The following is a 19,323-nucleotide window of genomic DNA, read 5'->3' as shown; positions in this document are numbered from 1 at the left end:
GAATCTGGACCTATGGGCTTTTCCTAATGGTTGAAATGGTGGAGTCTGTAAAAACTTATTATATACAATATGCTTAAGAATAAATTGTATGAAACAGAGATTCAAATTTGATTTTCTTTTGATTCCTAGCATCAGGTACAGTTGTTGGCTTTAAAAGGGGGCTAAATAATTTTATGTCCGATTATGTAATGTATGTACGACCAATATATTTTAGTTACACCTGCTCAGAGAAGTGCAAGTAAAGCTCATGCTTCAACACCTTGATCCCTGAAAGGGTCAGGAGGTAATTTTTAGCCCTTCACACTACATTGCATAGTTGTCCCAGTGAATTAAAGGGAAGTTACTGCTTTCTCTACAGCATCAGGCATAGACCACCTATGACAGATATCAAAGGGCAGGATACTAGACTTGATGGACCATTGGCTGACTCTGATGTGACAAATAAAATGTTCTTATGAACCCAAAATTGTTTAGTAATCAGAGTTTCCAAACCATGATTATTTTTAATGTAGAATTATGATTTTATGGATTGTGATGTGTGAATATTTTCAGTCAAACAATTTGGAATGCCAATAAAAAAAGTGAATATAAACAAAAAAATGTAGTTGAGTGGAGGAGAAGAGTCTGGGATTCCTGCCATGAGAGAACATTTTAGGGTCTAGTCCTGCAAGATTTACATCTGTGAAAAACACCATTGACTTCCATGAACCTACCCAGAGGGGCAAATGTTTGCTCACACAGATCAATGTGGAAGATCAGATCCTAAACTAGCATACGATAACTAAGATTTACTGAGTTAAGATTATCATCCGTCATACCCCTTCTTGAGAAATGGACTCTATCACAAAGTGAGGGTTCTGGTTTTGGATCAGGCCTTGGATCATTGCTCTATTCTGTACAAAACTGAAAATGAGAAAGAAACCCACTGCTTTACGTTCTGGAGAAAACAGTACACATTTCCAGTTTGACACGCAGTGGGTCAAACCTGTGGGTCTCCTGGAAACTGACCCAGTTGATAGGCACTTCGAAAAATTACCAAAACATACTCCATTCTTTCATTTAACATAGAACTGAAGGACAACCCGACAGCTGCCTAGCAGAGATTGGGTTTAAATAAATTAGAGATGGATAGTGTCTTCTAGATAAACTAGTCCATTCTCTTCTCAGGGCAGGATTAGTCGTATAGCATACTATCCAGAGCTTTATCCAGCCCTGTGTTATAAATAACTCAGGGATAGATTCTGACACTCTTTCTTACATTGAGTGAATAACGCCATTGATTGCAATGGACAAGGTTATGACTTTAGGCACAGAGCCAAGCACCGCCCCAGGGGACACCGTGACTCAGATGCCTCTCAGTCATAGCTCCTCCCCACTTCCGCCTTGCTCTGGGAGGTATCAATTTACTGCTGGTTTATACCAGGAACAAATTACCAAACCCCTTCTGCTAGGTCATATGTGGTTAAGAGGGTGGAGCCCATGCTCTTTCCACTCCCTGCCCACCTGCTTGGGGTGGGGGGTGGGGGTAATTTGGTGTGGGATAACCCCTTTCTCTTATGCACCCACATCTGAGTTCTGGGTAGCTTGCACAAGGTTGCAAGGGCAGTTAGTAGGCTCTCTCGCTCCCTGCCATAAATATATAATCCAAGCCACAACCTAGCCCAATGGGACTATTTGTGGAGTTAAATACACTACTTAACATGAGCAACGGTGGCAGAATCTGCCCTATAGTGATAGGACTTTGACATCTCCCTGTGGTCTAATAAAACTCACCCATTGGAGTGTTTCTCTTGATATTCAAAAGATGGGCTTTTTTGCAATGCATTTGCTAGGATCCTAACGATAGTGCATTCAAACATGGATTTTATATTCTGTAAGGTGCAATCATCCGGAAGTCTGTGAAGCAAGGGACCTGAATCCACCTCTTGTTTGAACTACTGCTAATTGCTAGGGCATAGATTGTGACTTGAGGTGAAGCCCTCAGCAATGGGGATGCATCGGCTGCACCGCCAAAGGCGTTGTCCTGGGAGGCATTGTGACTCAGAGGCACACCTCTTGAGACACAATTTCTCCTCTATTTCCTCCTAGGGAGTAATAATTTACTGCTGGTCTAATTGCAACAGCCCTTGCCAGCTCATCTTGGCTGGCTGGTGTGTAAGGGGAGTGAATCCATCGCTCTGCCCCTCTCAACCAATCTGTTGCATGTAACCAAAGCAGGAACATCAGGAGAGTTTTCACTCCCCCTTCCCCCTTGCACAGGCATGTTGTCCACCTCTGCCCCCAGTGTGACTCATCCCTCAAGTCTACCTACCCTACTAGTTCCATTTTGGAGTGGCAGGTGAATGATGTTACTTAAATGAGATGGTATCTGTCTGGCCATATCACTTGCACTCACTTTAAATTCTCTCCCTCCTGTGTATTGTAAGCAATAACATTGCAATGGCACCAATTTCGAGAATCAAGCTGGAGCTCCATCCGGAATCAGCGCACCACAGGGCAGAACTGAGCAGGCTTATTTGATTTCCATTTCAATATCACATGTACTGAACAATGATTTCTTGAAGCCTGCTGTGGAAAACAAAATTGAAAGCATAAATATATGCAGATGGAATTCAGAACTGGGAAAGCTTCTGCCAATTTCTGCAACTTATGCATGCTCAAAATATTTACTTAGGAATTCTTAATTAAATAAACCATTCAGTAGGGGTGTTCTGTTTCAGATGTGTCACAGTGTCACCACAAAATATGTCAGCGGTTCTTTCTAACAAAGATTCCATTATAGAGCTTTTTATCAGACACTGTGGGGTAAGTTTTCAGTACAGTGCACAGGGATTTTAGCCATGCAACTCCTCTTCTAATGGGATTCGTGTGGCTAAATCTCTTTATTCCATGCTGAAAATGTATCCCCACCCAACAGCAACCTAAGGTTAATATTGAGCAGCACAGTTTGAGGTGATATCACAGAAACCAGAAGGGCATCTAATCAATAAATAATCAAAGACTATACAGTCAGGCTGGTCTACTGGTAAGTCTTATGCATTGTACTGCTAGGCAGCAAGGAATCCAAATTAGCCTGGTGCTTTAGATTCACTTGGACTTGGATTCAATTGCCCCAGGAGCACCACAAAGGAAGCTAATGCACCATGATATCACCCCTTGATTGGCACGGGGTTAAATGCCATTTCTTCTAGTGGCATATATTTTCTGAAACAGAGTGGTAAAAAGTAAGATTTTTTTAAACAAAAGTGTATTGGCTAAACATGAACTAGATGTAGTATTCAGAGTAACAGCCGTGTTAGTCTGTATCCGCAAAAAGAAGAACAGGAGTACTTGTGGCACCTTAGAGACTAACAAATTTATTAGAGCATAAGCTTTCGTGGACTAAGTGGGCTGTAGTCCACGAAAGCTTATGCTCTAATAAATTTGTTAGTCTCTAAGGTGCCACAAGTACTCCTGTTCTTCTTTTTTAGATGTAGTATATCTGTATTAAATGCCTTGACCATTTACTATCTCCGTTTGACATCTACTTTGGTTAGATATTTGTCAGAGCCAACCCCCTCAGAACTTTGGGGAAATTCAGATGGGGATCTGGGTCTGTATTTCAAGGCTTGGGAACACCTTTAAGGTTTACATATTTTTACCTGTATTTTATCATATGTTAAAAATTCAGGTTCTAACAACAGTAAAAAACATTCTCTCTGACAAGGTGTGTAGTTATTTTGTTTTCATTCTTTTTGCTGTAAGGCTGGCTGGATGGATAGGATTTCTATATTTGCCAGAATAGTTCTGACAAAGGCCCTGATCCTGTAAACACTTATTCATATGATTAACTTTATGTACATGAGCTGTCCCATTGACCCCAGTCAGACTGCTCACATGCACAAGACAAACATACATGTATTTGCTGGTTAGGGGAATGAGAAAGCAACCTACAAAACAGCAGTAAATCTTTCTTATGGTAGGTAGCAAATGCTTATGGTAGAGGTTTAAATTTGTTCAGAAACATTTACACAATTTTGCATGAAATTTTACAGCTTTCCATTTCACATACTTTTTCAGCCCGCACATTTCTGTGAAATTTCAAGGGACCATAATATTTGTATGACTGGCTTGTAAAATTCACTTGCTCAAGATGCTATGGTTTTGCATAAAACTTTGTGAGAAATTACTATGAAAGCAGTGTGGTGGAGAGGTAGGTAGGTAACAAAACTGTTTTGGCACAAAAATTGGAATTATTAATAATATTGCTTTACATGCTTTAAAAACAGGCAATTTAAACAAACAACCCCCCTTTTGTTAAGAATATATTGCTTATATCTAGCCTAGGGGGAACAGTCATGACTGCAGATTGATTTAAAAAAAATATGAACACTGAACTTGAGGTTTCAAAATCATGATGTGAATCCAAACCTTCACATGCCCTGTTTAGATTTGGCTTGTTGTAGGTTTGAACTTTAAACTTGTGTCCAAACCCAGAGTCAGATCCAGAGTTCTGGTTTTGACCTCTCTTTACTTATAACAATAAAAAAAATCACTGCAAGCAGTTCCCTGTGAATTAATGATTAAGGTGTAGGTTCTTTACCTCCTCTTAACCAACCATGATTATTAATCTCTAAGAGCTGTCACATGGTTCCATTGGTATTGCTTAAATGGGTATTTCACATTGATGAACAAATGTAGAACTCAGAACTGTGCACACATTATCATCGTACAGTACGGTTACAGCAGAAATCTGAACAAAACACTGCACTCAGGATTTCCTTGTGGTAAGACTACTGCTCCTGGAGGAAAGATTAGATGGCAGACAATGGCTAAATGTGGCATGTGGATTTTGGTTTTTTGACAGCTGGTATAAAGCAAAACACTCTCAATCCAGTTACAGATGTAGCATTTAACCTGTCAAAGCCCAAACATGCAACACAGCCCTTTAGCATGCGTGACAAACACACAAACTGAGGGATGCCACAAGAAACAGCAGACAAGGAAGCATGAAATGCTGTTGGGTGCATTTCTTCAATATAAATAAAGTTTTCCAAAATCTCAGTTTCGTGATTCAGCATTTCTGTTGGCAATAAATTAGAGTAACAATTTAACAGTAAGCTAACAACAGGTCTGAGGGATACGCTGGTAAATTTAGGCTGAAGAGAGAGGGGAAGTCCCTTGAAGTACTACTAATAAAAAAACCCTAGTAATTATAGTTTGTATTTATTTGGGGAGGAGGGATAGCTCAGTGGTTTGAGCAGTGGCCTGCTAAACCCAGAGTTGTGAGTTGAGGGGGCCACTTGGGGATCTGGGGCAAAATCAGTACTTGGTCCTGCTAGTGAAGGCAGGGGGCTGGGCTGGACTCAACTCAATGACCTTTCAAGGTCCCTTCCAGTTCTAGGAGATGGGATATCTCCATTAATTTATTTTTATAGTATCTTTCATCAACAGTATCTCAAACCACTTCACAAGCATTAATTAATTAAGCCTCACAACACCTTTGTGAGGCAGATAGGATTCTACTTATTTTACAGATGGAAAAGCTAAGCCATACTGAAGAAAATCATTTGCCTAAGGTTTGGTACAGAGTCAGTAGGAATACAGTTCTGCATATCAGTTCCAGGCGCATACTGCTAGACAGTAGTGAGGTGAAACCAATGCACATCTTTAATGCATGCGTAAACACTATGGCCAAAACTGTCCTTTGATTTTGGTTGCCTCAGGTTTTGGGTGCCCAAATTGAGATGAGGTCAATGAGAGCTGCCAAGGGCTCAGCCCTTCTGAAAATCATGTCAAAAGGTGTCTCAAGTTGACCACTCAAAAATGAAGGCACCAAAGTTATAGGCAAAATCTGAAATGTTTGGCTAACGAGAGACATATAGTGCTCTCTGAGTGGAAATTTGGCCCTGTAAAATCAGTGGCAAAATTCCCATTGACTTCAATGCAGTCAGAATGTCACCATTTTTGTACATACATGGCTGTCTTTGATCCAAATTATAATCTTGGGTGCCATCATTTTTGAGGCATCTTTTGGACTTCATATTCAGAAGTGCTGCAGCTCTCATTGACACACATACTATATAGTGTGCGTGTTTGTGTGTCGGACTGCTTCTAGTAGTATAACATAGGAAACAGAGCCCACAGGAGGGAAAATTCTACAACAGGCCCACAATCTCTACTGTAGGGCTCAAAGCCAGCCAGAGCCAGTCTAGAAGGCACTGACTGGAGAAGGGGCATGCCCAATGCACCTTACAGATGTGCTGAAAGTGCCCAATCAGCCCCATCTTCTCATACAGGGAGCCCTGGAAACAGTTTAAAGTGTAGTTTCGCCCTGAAAAAATGACTATGTGAGATCATCACCTTCTTCTTCAGCTATTCTGCTCCCTGTGTTTAATGTCACATCTGCTTATTCCAGTGAAAAAACTAAATGTTTACTACCAGCACTGCAGAAACAACACTGCTGATCTAGATTCTTTTTAGACTTGCCCACCATCAGCAGAACTGTTGACTAAATTCCTATAGTGATCCTGTTGACACACTATAAAAGGTACCTAGTTCACACTGATGTAGTCCCGTTTCATACAGGACTACATTAATGTGCATTAGGTTCCTTTTAGAGTGCACCAGCAGGTCTACATGAGGCAGTTAGCGCAGAACATGTTAGAATACTCTACAATTCAGACCCTCCTAGTTCATGTAGACAAGCTCCCAGACTGAGTTTGCAGAGCTGGCAGTTAAATACTTGTAAACTGAGCAAATTTGTTCTGGAGTCATTAGGATGAATAAACATGGAACCTTGTCAGTGCTATTTATAATAAGTCATTTTCAGAGTAGAACCACATTTGAAAGCCGCTCTCCGCCATTGTCTTACATTAAAGCAAATCCCTTGTACGAATCCCCCCGCAGTCAACTGTGGTTTTAGCAGTGATCCATCATGTAGTTGCATTATTTATTTATTTATTTATTTGGAAATTCATACAACAGCATTTTGTTAGTCACTGCAAGCGGCCTCTGACTAATGCCCTTCATATTAAAAGGTGTACGCTTTGGAATTTCATGTGATTGACTGTACACAATGCATATAAAATGCCTTTTCATTATTGCCACTTGAATTGCATAAAAGGACAAGACCTGGGAATTATCACAATTCAGAAAGGGATTCCCAGCATTTTAAAGTGATCATAACAAACAACCAAAGTGCAAATGTTTCTAGCCCATAATTCACCAGTTATTCATGGAATACATTTTTTCTCATTTTAAGCCTTTTTGTACTGCAACATGATCATACTATACACACTGTACCTACCAGTATCACACGTCATGATAATCAGAGGGAGAAAAGCCCTATAAACAATGAAAGAAAATGGATTAGTTGTTCTGTAGTATTGAGAATTGCCTGAATCCTAAACCAAATATTCAGGTTTCTTTGCTATGATCCAAATTCTTCTCTAATTTTCACAGATTCATAGATTTTTAAGGCCAGAAGGGACCATAATGATCATCTAGTCAGACCTTCTGCATAACACAGGTTGGAGAACCTCACCCAGTAATTTCTGCATCAAGCCCATCACATGTTTGAGCTACAGCATCTCTTTTAGAAAGACATCCAAGTCTTGCGTCAAGGACGTACACATTTAGAGATTGTATATTGTTAGTTAAACAGAGATGGGCCAGAACCAAAACCTGGTTCAGAATATGCCAGAATTTTGGGGATTTTTGGTCCCATTCTAAACTTTGTGTCTGGGCCCCAGCGCCACTGAACTAAAACTCCCAATCTGAACCTTCATGTCTCAAACTTTGGGAGGGGTCAGATTTGGATCCAAATTTTGTACTTCTTGTCCATCTCTTTTAAAAAGGAAATATGGCACAATATGCTCACATTAACTCTTCTCTAGTATCCTAAAATTCAAATGATTCAACCATATATAAAAGCTGTGGATAAATTTAACGGAACGTCAATTTAGAAAGCTCTGTCAAATTGAAGATTAAAGGTAGAACTGGCTAAAACTCTAAATCTCTGTTCTGTGGGAAATTCAAATATTTTGTTTTGGTGAGTGCTTCATTTCAATTTTATCTTTTTGACTATATTATCTATTATATTATAAAAGTCAAAATGATAAAGTTAAAACAAAATGCTTCAACCTTATAGAATCAAAATGTTTCAATAATTTGTAATTGAAAATTTTGACTAAATTAATAATGTTACTGCTAAATGTTTTGATTTTGTCAAATTGGTATTTTTCTGTGGAAAACTTCTGTCAGAAAATTTTTGACCAGCTCTAATTAAGGGCTACACTGTTGCTGCCCTGAATGAGTGTGCAAGGTGGTAGGGGAACAAGATCATCCTTTTATGGACCCACATAAGAAGCAGTTTCAGATCTTGTGATCCTTGGGCCACATCCAAGTGCCCCAGCCCTGTCTCAGGGTGTAACACCTACTTTGCTGAGATGGTCAACAATGGTGTTTGTTGTGAAGGTGGTCGACACTTGTCTTCTAGGAAGTGAACTGAGACCACCAACATTTTTTCAGTGCACAGTAAGCTATTGGTGAGCTAGCTTGGTAAATGACCCAGAGAGCTCCTTCCCTGCAGTATGAGGAAGCGTCCAGAGAGGAAGCAGCCATTAATTGTCTCCCAGCACTCCAGTTTGCATAGGGATAGGGCAGTGGGGCTGGCTAGCTCTGCCAGCAGCTTTTACCGGGTTAGAGGAAGTTTGTCTAGGTGCAGTGGGGCATGGAACAGGCATAACACCTCCAGGCACCACCTACCCTCATTAGTCTCCTTAGTGTGGCTCTGAATTTAAGAAGCATAATCTAGAACGTTTTCATGGCAACTAGTCTGGACATTCCTGGCCATCAATTCTAGCCCAGGGGTAGAATAACCTAAGTCACTTGGGAGCTTAAGTCCCATTTGCTAGAGTGACTTGGGAGCCTAAATCTTAATAAGTCTTTTGAAAATGAGACAGGCTCCTAAATCACTTAGTCCACATTGAAAATTTTATCCCATGTCTTATTTAAAAAAAAAAAAAAAACATTGCCGTACATGCATCAGATAAAGATGTTGAAAAATGAATTGGAAAATGACAGATGTATGGTCTAAACTGGAAATCTTGTCAATCTTAAACAGTTAGTTGGCTTACATTGGGCAGATGCAAGGTAAAGGCAGTCTTCAGAATGAGTTGTAACTCATGAGCTATTGCTCTGAAAATATATTGAAGAATAAGAATGACACAAATTTCAGTTATGGACGTTGTATGTTGGTGAGCATGTTGGTCTTGATTAATACTCATAAACTTCCATTATTTGCTCAGTACGTTAAGTTAGTAGTAATGGGCAACAATGTTGGTAGAATAAAGTCATTCTCTAAATTTTATTCTGTGGTTTAAAATTAGAGGTGGGTGAACTGGCTCTGGTAAATTAAATACTGAGGCTGAACCTAAGCACAACACTCAAGATGAACGTGAACCTTTGAGACTCTACAAAGTTCAATGACCTGTTGACTTACATTTTTCATTATTACTTTTAACCTCTCCTTACTTCCTGGTTTTATCTGGGACCAGATGCAGAATTGCCAATATTCTGTGAATGAAGCTGTTCATGTGGGCTTTCTGGCCCAAATGAAACCAGGAATTAGGGTAACCAAATGTCCCGATTTTATAGGGACAGTCCTGATTTTTGGGTCTTTTTCTTATATAGGCTCCTATTACTCCCCACCCCCGTCCTGATTTTTCACATTTGCTGTCTGGTCACCCTACCAGGAATTCCTGGAAATTCTGCAAGATTTCCAACCCCAATTGCCAGACCAAAGCAGTTGGGATAAGTCTGCATAATTATAGGAACCAAACTTCCAAACATTTTGCTGTTTGCCCATTGCCTTGTCAGCCACACTGCAATATGGAGCAAATAGAGTTAATGGTCTCAATTGGATTCTAATGCCTCTTTCTGCTTTTCTTCAGAGCTTTGTCATCTGTGGTGGCTTTAGGAGCAAATATAATCTGCAACAAAATCCCAGGCTTGGCCCCTCGGCAACGAGCGATCTGCCAGAGCCGCCCTGATGCCATCATAGTGATCGGAGAAGGGGCACAGATGGGAATCAATGAATGCCAATATCAGTTCCGCTATGGTAGGTGGAACTGCTCAGCGCTGGGAGAGAAAACAGTCTTTGGACAAGAGCTTCGAGTAGGTAAGGGATTCTTTAAAATAGTGTTAATAATAATAAATTGGGACTGCTCACCTTTTGACTCTCCCCTTTCAGTGCTTTAGTGATGTAATGCTATAAGGCATTTACACGCCACACAAAATAAACCAACGCACCCTCCAGAACAACAGGGGCACTTTTTCTGATCTTAGCTAACCCTATTTTTAGTAATTGAAAACATCTAGAGATTTCTAGGTTGAGTCTTTCATTATTCATACCAATCCACACATGAAAATGACTAGAATATTCTGTAGGGGCAGCAGTCACCTGCGTCTATTTCATCCCATAATTTCATAACAAATTTGTAGGCATTTAGGACTTCAGGATTGTTACTGTGCTGCACACTCTGATGAGTCAGAATTCCACAGTCATGCTGGGAATGGAACTGAAATCAGCTCCAAAAACACAGACCCCAACAGCAATAGGAGAATCTCAATTAGCTGTTAGCAATACATTGCCTATGATACCCAGCTGACCATCCAGTACAGAGAAGTGACACAAAAATATTCTACTCAGATTTTTATCATGTGAAGATGACGCTACAAATTATCTGAAGTGAAAAACATTAAAAAAAAAAAAACTTGGTATATAGGACCATGGCCTAACAAACTCTTACAGGATAGTCAGTATCATGTGTTATCACTTTCCACCAATTCTATGTGTGATATTATTTCATGAGGAGAGATCTTACAAAATAACTGCCTATATCTCCAACATTGACATTGTCACTGTCATCTGGTCAGATATCTTCTCCCTTTATCTGTCCCTCAAAAGCTGCCCTAGCACCATCAATTGCACAGTTTGTTGTTTACATGCAAGTGTGTGGGTTTGTTGTATCTGGTTATCACAATGTTGCATTGAATCAATGTGCTAGAAAGAAAGCATATAGTCCCACACGTCCCTGAAAATACTACAGTCCCCTTCCTTTGTGTAGCTGTAATATATCTTCCCTGGGTCAAATTCTGATCTCGGTGATATCTGTGCTTGATTTTAATAATGGTAGTCAGTCACATAGGGGAACCAAAAGTCGAATTTGGCCTGTGGTGTTCAATCAGTGATTTTTGTAACACTGTGAAAGAATGACATACCTTTATTCACTGCCCATGTGAGGAATGAAGGGTTCATATGTAGGGTGACCAGAAGTTCCGATTTTATAGGAACAGTCCCGATATTCGGGGCTTTTTCTTATATAGGCGCCTATTATGCCCCACCTCCTGTCCTGATTTTACACATTTACTATCTGGTCATCCTACTCAGATGGTGCTTGGGTTGTCTTGCGGGAGGAAGGCCTTCCCTCTAACACTAGTGAGGAGTGAATCTCAAAAAGCTGATGTTTGGTTCAAACAAGCATTGATCTGAATGTTCACCCAACAATTATGCAAAGCCTTTGAGTTTGACGCTGGGCTGAAAATCTCATGGGCACGATGGGCTATTTCCCAAACTGCTGTAAGCCAGTATAACTCCACTGACTTTAGTGGAGCAGATTTATACCAGCTCATTGTGTCTTGACACTTCCACATCACACAAAAACACAGAAGTGCAGAAGAGTGCAAAAATTGAAATAAATGGGAGAAAATATTATCTGAACTTTTCTGGAGCTCAGAAAAGGTTTGGCTGCATTTGAGTTTGGCTAGGGGAAGGTCAGGGGTGAAGAGGTATTGCTATATCTGAACTCGTTCACTCATCCTTTCCAAGAATTTTAGCATTCATGCAATCTCACTTGTCAGTGTTTCTTTCTACACTTGTACTAAGATATTTCTATGTTCATCCTGAGAAAAGTTTTTCTCTTTTAGTTCCTTTTACACTTGTAGCAATTTTCTGGTCATGCAAAATGGCTATAATTTTGTTGGATACCGGCATAATCTTTCATTTCTCTCACTGTTGCACAAAAAGAAGGGCTCCAGAAGGGGAAAGAGGTTGACAATCCTCAAACTAGCAAACCTCCAAGTGATGGGGGTAATTTGAGTTTTATCCTTAACATTAATTGCATCAGAATGACATCAAGCCACCTAATTACACAGACACTTCCTTGCTGCTGCCTACTGGGGAGAGAGAAATGCCTGAACCTCTTCAAGTGCTAGTGGTTTGGGGGATTTAATGTTTAAGGGGAAGCTTTTCTGCTATCTCACTGACATCTGTTGTTCAATGGTGAAATCTTGTTACACTGTTGATAGTGAAGCTGCCTGTGACTCCACACCTGTAGAATTTCTTCGGTATAAATTCTATTTTATTTATTAGATTCGGTGCATCCCAATAGGGCTAGCAAGAGACCTGGCGAGGTTTAAATAGGTAAGCACACTTGAAACACTGAGCAAGCTTTATTGAGTATATTAGAGAGAGAACATCCTGATAGGGATGGACATTCCAAAAATTTAGCATAAATAGAACCAGATTGGGAGACTGAATGCTGACTATATGAACACGCATTATTACAACCTGAAACAAGGACAGCAATGAATAAGAAGAACAAGCAAAGTACACAATTGGGCAAAGAATTCACAAAAAACTTATCAGCCTCTTTTTTTTTTCCTGTTCACATAGTCATATTTTGCTTACCCTTTGCCAAGCCAGAGGCAGTAGGAGTCAGACTATCCATGCCAACATGTGTTAACCTAATTCCTTTGTTCTGGCTGAACCAGGAGTATCTGGTTGTTGAGCCCTATCAATCTATTTACTTGTGCTTTGGAACTTAAACTGGGGTGTGAACATGTGATGGTTTTGCAACTTGGGGCTTGAATTAAGAAATTAATGGTAATAGTGCACATAGGGGCAGCTGCAGCATTCAGAAGCCGAAACTGATAAAGCCCTGAGGGTTCCCAATTTATCAACCCTCCCCACCCTCTGCCATGGCAGCTGCCGTTGCTCAATATAGATTTCCTAGAAATGTATATATGCCAAGTATAATAAGTGCTGCACTGAAGTACATATTCAGGCAGTCAGCCTGACTGGAAGTCCATTCTGACACACCTTCACTGCTATTGTTACCAGAGCTAGCTAGGTTAAAGCTAGCTTAAAGCTAACTTGGGTACATCTAAGGTTCTGCAATCACACCTCTGATTGCAGTGTGGACATACCCTGGGTAAGATCCTTCAACACTCCCTTCCTGCCAGTTGGCTCATACTGCAGCTATTCCTAGTCCATATGTCCCTGCCCAGCTCAGTTTCAGACCAACACAGGTTGGGGTAGAGAAAAGCATTCCCCCCTTGATGGGGATGGGATAGGGAGGTAGTTCAATGGAAGGAGAAAAGTCACCCCCCTCTACTTGGGGTGAAGGAAGAAGATAACTGAGGGTGCACCACACCTTGATTGGGCAGATGATAGAATATTAGGTCATCTCCCTTGATTTGGGGTTGAAAATCATGGGCCCTTATTCCCTGCTTAGAGGGAGAATATTGTAGATGGCCCTTGTTTGCAGAGTTTGTGGCAGATAGTGTGTGTGTGTGTGTATGTATGTATGGAAAAGTAGGCATATATGAGGCACAATGTATCTATCTATCTATCTATACACACACACACACACACGTGTGGCAGAGTAGTATGCATGCATGCCTGACGGAGTGCGGAGGTATATATCTTGCAAGGCATGTGTGTGTTGTGTGGCAAAGTGTGGGTATAAATGAGTGGTAACATGAATGGAAAGGCATTAGCGATAGAATGGACTAGAGGAGTGTTATTCGGAGACTGAGGAAGTCAAGAAAGAAACAGGGGGAGATTGGGGTGGGGCACAGAGATAAAGGAATGAAGGAGGGCAGTGAATAGGGAAAAGGAGAGACTGAAGAAGGAATGAGAGAGAGGAAGATTAAGAGAATAGAGGGAGGAAAGGGAAACTGAAAAAACATGGAGAAAGAGGGAGAGAACAGAGAAATCATAAATGAAGCATGAAAGCGAAGAGATGGAACAACATGTAGCTGAAGCATTAGAATGAAGACAGAACAATGAAAGGGGAGGAAGGGGCACACACAGATGTACAATAAAAGTAAAAGCAAGAAGAAAAAATCTGAAAATGGCTTAAGAAGGCTCCAGAGGTGATCCAGGGAATTATAAAATGGTAAGCCTTACATCTGAAGCTGGTAAATTAGTTGAAATAATAATTACAAACAGAATAACAAAACACCTGGAAATTCATGATAACATAGGGTTTAACCATCATGGAAAAGGAAAGTTGTGACTCACAAATTGCTTAGAATTCTTTGAATCTATTCATAAAATGGTGAATAGAGGAGAAGTGGTTGACTATTTAGGTGGGTGAGGTAATATCTTTTATTGTACCAACTTCTGTTGGTGAGAGAGACATGCTTTCAAGCCCAACAGAGCTCTTCTTCACCCACCTTGTCTCTCTCCTATCCTGGGACCAACACATCTAAATAAATTGTTTGTAGTGTTGTTGTAGACTTTGCAAAGGTCTTTGACAAGGTTCCACACAAGAGGCTACTAAAGAAACTAAGTAGTCATGAGGCGAGAGGCAAAGTATTGCCATGGAGCAAAAACTAGCCAACACACGAAAGCAAAGAGGTGATTAAATGGTCACTTTTTATCATGGCAAAATGTTAACAGTGGACGTGCCTCAAGGTTCCATACTAGGTCCCATGTTGTTTAATATATTTATTGATCATCTGGAAAGGGTGCGAGTAGTGAGGTAGCAAAATGTGAAGATGACACAAAGTTATTTAGGTTAGTCAGGGCCAGACAAGAATACGAGGAACTTCATAGAGATCTAAACAAGCAAGATGAATGGGCAACTTGATGGCAAATGAAATTCAATGTCAATAAATGCAAAGTAATTCACATTGGAAGGAAAAATTCAAACTACTCATACACCTTTAAGAAAGGAATGTGGGTGTTACTGTAGACATCTTAACAAAGACCTTGGCTGAAGTGCTGCTGGAGGCAAAAAAGGCAAAGATGGTGCTAGGATGCCGAAGGAATGGGATGGTGAATAATATGGAAAACATAATGCCTTTCTATAAATCAATGGTGCAGTCTCACTACTGTGTGTACAATACAGGTTACTCCATCTCAAAAAGGATATTGCAGAACTAGAGGGGATTTGGAGAAAAATGATGAAAATGATCAAAGGCATTGTGAAACTTTTATATAAAAGAGGAATTGAAAGGATTGGGCTAGTATACCATAGAAACTAGATGACTAAGACAGGACATGATGAAAGTACACAAAATAATAAGTGCTCTAGAGCTTCTGTTCTCCCTGTCTCATAACACGAGAACAAGGGGACAGTGAATGAAATGAAGGAGCTGGGAAATTCTAAACTAATAAAAGGAATTACTTTTCCAAAGGGCATGTAGTTGAACTGTGATACTCATTTCCACAGGAAGCTGTTGAGACCAAGAACTTCACAAGATTCAAAAAGGGATTGGGTATTTATATGAATAGCAAGAATAGCAGAGCTATCATAATAAATGATAAAAATTTAGAAGGGATATAAAACCTCATGCATCAAAGTTTAAGCCAATCTCTGTTAGAGACCAGGATGAAACATAATGTGGGGGAGAGATTATCCCACATCAGACTACTGCAGGGCTCTTCCTCTGGCCACTGCTGGAGACTAGATAGATCTTGGGTCTGATCCAGTATAGCCATTCCTATGTAGCTGAAAATATTTTAAACTTTTGGATGTATGAATATTGATTAATACATTGTTCTTTAGGAAACTTTCTGAGACCGGAAAATGGGTTAATAGTGCCACTTAGTCCTGGACGAATTCTGAGTCACTGTGTGTGCACAGAATTCATTCCCCTCCCGCCCCCCCCGCAGATTTCTTTGCTTTCTAGCAGAAAAATTACTTCTGGAGGGGAAGCAAAGGAAAGCTCAAGAGCGGTCACGTGCCCCACCCCAGCAGTGCAGGCAGGTTGGTTTGGGTGCCTGGAGCAGCCGGTAGAGACGTAAATCACCACCAGGAGGGGGGTGCATGTGTGTGAGAGAGAGAGACACTCTGTCCCTCTCACTTGCTATTGCAGCATGCTCGGCATGGAGGGGCAGGGCTTCGGGGTGTTTCTGAGGAGGTAGGTGTAGTAGGGCATGCTCTGTCCCCTCAGACAGAGCAGAATGTAGCAGCCTGACTGCTTAGTGAATTATTCTCACTGTCTTTGTGAATTCCCCCAGGAGTATAAAACAGTGTAAATGTTTTAAGGATCCTTTACATTGCCAGAGTGGTGTAAAAGACAGTATGGTCCTATAAATGCGTATACTGCTTTAGTGATTAGAACTGGTCTAAAATTTTGGACTGAAAAAATTTCCTATCAAAATGTTCAGTGAACTGTTTGGTACTGACCTTTCTGGAGATGGTCAGTAGCCAATATAAATTGTGAGTCTGATTCCCCTGCCCTCAGTTGCCTATATTGTAACACTGAGCATATGGCTGCACATATTTGTTGAATAATAACTCAAAATAAAGGATCAAACCTAGCTACAATACTATTAGGCAAGGGGATTTGCTCTCCACTCCCATTCTCTATCCATTGTATTGTAGTTTAAATAAATTACTGAAATAATTGAAACCAGAGTGATTATATTGCATTATTTTGACAAATAAAATATGCAGAATTTTGTGGAATTTTAAAGTATTGTGTGCAGAATTTTTAATTTTTTGGTGCAGAATTACCCCAGGACTAGCCACTGTATCTTCTTTGAATTTCACCTCAGGATTAAAATTTAGGAATGAGTTTTAAAAGAGGTGTTGGAGGCAAAATAGCTTTAAAATTAAAGATATTAAAATTAATGGATGATGTGTGGTTAAATCTCTTGCACGGCTTTGGAAAGCTCAGCATGGACACTCAGTTTCTGTAGATTTTATTTCTGTTCCTTGCACCCTTATGAAACTCTTACTGAAACTCTCTCTTACTGTTTGTTTGTACAATGTCTAGGACAATCCTGATCTCAGTTAGGGACAGGAGGCAGTAGTGTAATACAAATAAGAAGGAGTGGTGCATGCAGAGAAATTGATATTTTATTGTCTGCCTTTAAAAAGAGTACCCATGCTTTGTTTTGAAAGAGACTTTAAAATCTCTCCATTGGTGTTTTTAGTGCCATACCTCTCACCCTGAAGCTCACTTATCACTGTTTGCAGACTTTTGCAAAAGGGGGGGGGGGGTGTGTGCAGCCAGCACCCAAAGCCATGAATTCAAGTTTGTAGCTCAAATTCTGGGCAGTCACTAAACATTTGGTGGAGACGGCTGTTTCTTCCCAGACTTTACTGCCAACCACAGGTGGGAGGAAAAGAGCAAGCACCTTCCGGAATCTTGCAGTGCCACCTTTTTAATGACTGGCAAGAATCCTCTTCTTTATTTCCATGGATGGGTTTCATAGAATCAAATCATAGAATCATAGAATATCAGGATTGGAAGGGACCTCATGAGGTCATCTAGTCCAACCCCCTGCTCAAAGCAGGACCAATTCTCAACTAAACCATCCCAGCCAGGGCTTTGTCAAGCCGGGCCTTAAAAACCTCCAAGGAAGGAGACTCCACCACCTCCCTAGGTAACGCATTCCAGTGCTTCACCACCCTCCTAGTGAACTAGTGTTTCCTAATATCCAACCTGGACCTCCCCCACTGCAACTTGAGACCATTGCTCCTTGTTCTGTCATCTGCCACCACTGAGAACAGCCGAACTCCATCCTCTTTGGAACCCCCCTTCAGGTAGTTGAAGGCTGCTATCAAATCCCCCCTCATTCTTCTCTTCTGGAGACTAAACAATCCCAGTTCCCTCAGCCTCTCCTCATAAGTCATGTGCTCCAGACCCCTAATCATTTTTGTTGCCCTCCGCTGGACTCTTTCCAATTTTTCCACATCCTTCTTGTAGTGTGGGGCCCAAAACTAGACACAGTATTCTAGATGAGGCCTCACCAATGTCGAATAAAGGGGAACGATCACGTTCCTCGATCTGCTGGCAATGCCCCTACTTATACAGCCCAAAATGCCGTTAGCCTTCTTGGCAACAAGGGCACACTGTTGACTCATATCCAGCTTCTCGTCCACTGTGACCCCTAGGTCCTTTTCTGCAGAACTGCTACCTAGCCATTCGGTCCCTAGTCTGTAGCAGTGCATGGGATTCTTCCGTCCTAAGTGCAGGACTCTGCACTTGTCCTTGTTGAACCTCATCAGGTTTTTTTTGGCCCAATCCTCTAATTTGTCTAGGTCCCTCTGTATCCGATCCCTACCCCCTAGTGTATCTACCACGCCTCCTAGTTTAGTGTCATCTGCAAAGTTGCTGAGAGTGCAGTCCACACCATCCTCCAGATCATTAATAAAGATATTAAACAAAACCGGCCCCAGGACCGACCCTTGGGGCACTCCGCTTGAAACTGGCTGCCAACTAGACATGGAGCCATTGATCACTACCCGTTGAGCCCGACGATCCAGCCAGCTTTCTATCCACCTTACAGTCCATTCATCCAGCCCATACTTCTTTAACTTGGCGGCAAGAATACTGTGGGAGACCGTATCAAAAGCTTTGCTAAAGTCAAGGAATAACACAGCCACTGCTTTCCCCTCATCCACAGAGCCAGTTATCCCATCATAGAAGGCAATTAGGTTAGTCAGGCACAACTTCCCCTTGGTGAATCCATGCTGACTGTTCCTGATCACTTTCCTCTCCTCTAAGTGTTTCATAATTGATTCCTTGAGAACCTGCTCCATGATGTTTCCAGGGACTGAGGTGAGGCTGACTGGCCTGTAGTTCCCCGGATCCTCCTTCTTCCCTTTTTTAAAGATGGGCACTACATTAGCCTTTTTTCAGGCATCTGGGACCTCCCCCGATCGCCATGATTTTTCAAAAATAATGGCTAATGGCTCTGCAATCTCATCCGCCAACTCCTTTAGCACCCTCGGATGCAGCGCATCCGGCCCCATGGACTTGTGCACATCCAGTTTTTCTAAATAGTCCCGAACCACTTCTTTCTCCACAGAGGGCTGGTCACCTTCTCCCCATATTGTGCTGCCCAGTGCAGCAGTCTGGGAGCTGACCTTGTTCGTGAAGACAGAGGCAAAAAAAGCATTGAGTACATTAGCTTTTTCCACATCCTCGGTCACTAGGTTGCCTCCCTCATTCAGTAAGGGGCCCACACTTTCCTTGACTTTCTTCTTGTTGCTAACATGCCTGAAGAAACCCTTCTTGTTACTCTTAACATCT

The 19,323-nt window shown here is 41.2% G+C and overlaps 1 protein-coding gene across 2 annotated transcripts in view; it reads left to right on the top strand.

Moving 5' to 3' along the window:
* WNT7B (Wnt family member 7B) overlaps positions 1-19,323 on the top strand; it is a 138,068-nt gene that overhangs the window by 65,190 nt on the left and 53,555 nt on the right. For both annotated transcript variants that reach the window (XM_054038392.1, XM_054038381.1), the window contains exon 2: positions 9,936-10,162. In XM_054038392.1, the coding sequence (XP_053894367.1) occupies positions 9,936-10,162 (227 nt within the window). The remainder of the gene's footprint in view (positions 1-9,935; positions 10,163-19,323) is intronic.

The sequence above is a fragment of the Malaclemys terrapin genome, chromosome 1, assembly GCF_027887155.1.
Source record: "Malaclemys terrapin pileata isolate rMalTer1 chromosome 1, rMalTer1.hap1, whole genome shotgun sequence".
In the NCBI taxonomy this organism is placed as follows: domain Eukaryota; kingdom Metazoa; phylum Chordata; order Testudines; family Emydidae; genus Malaclemys; species Malaclemys terrapin.
Note: the sequence above shows the minus strand (reverse complement) of the source record. Positions and strands in the feature narration are given on the sequence as shown.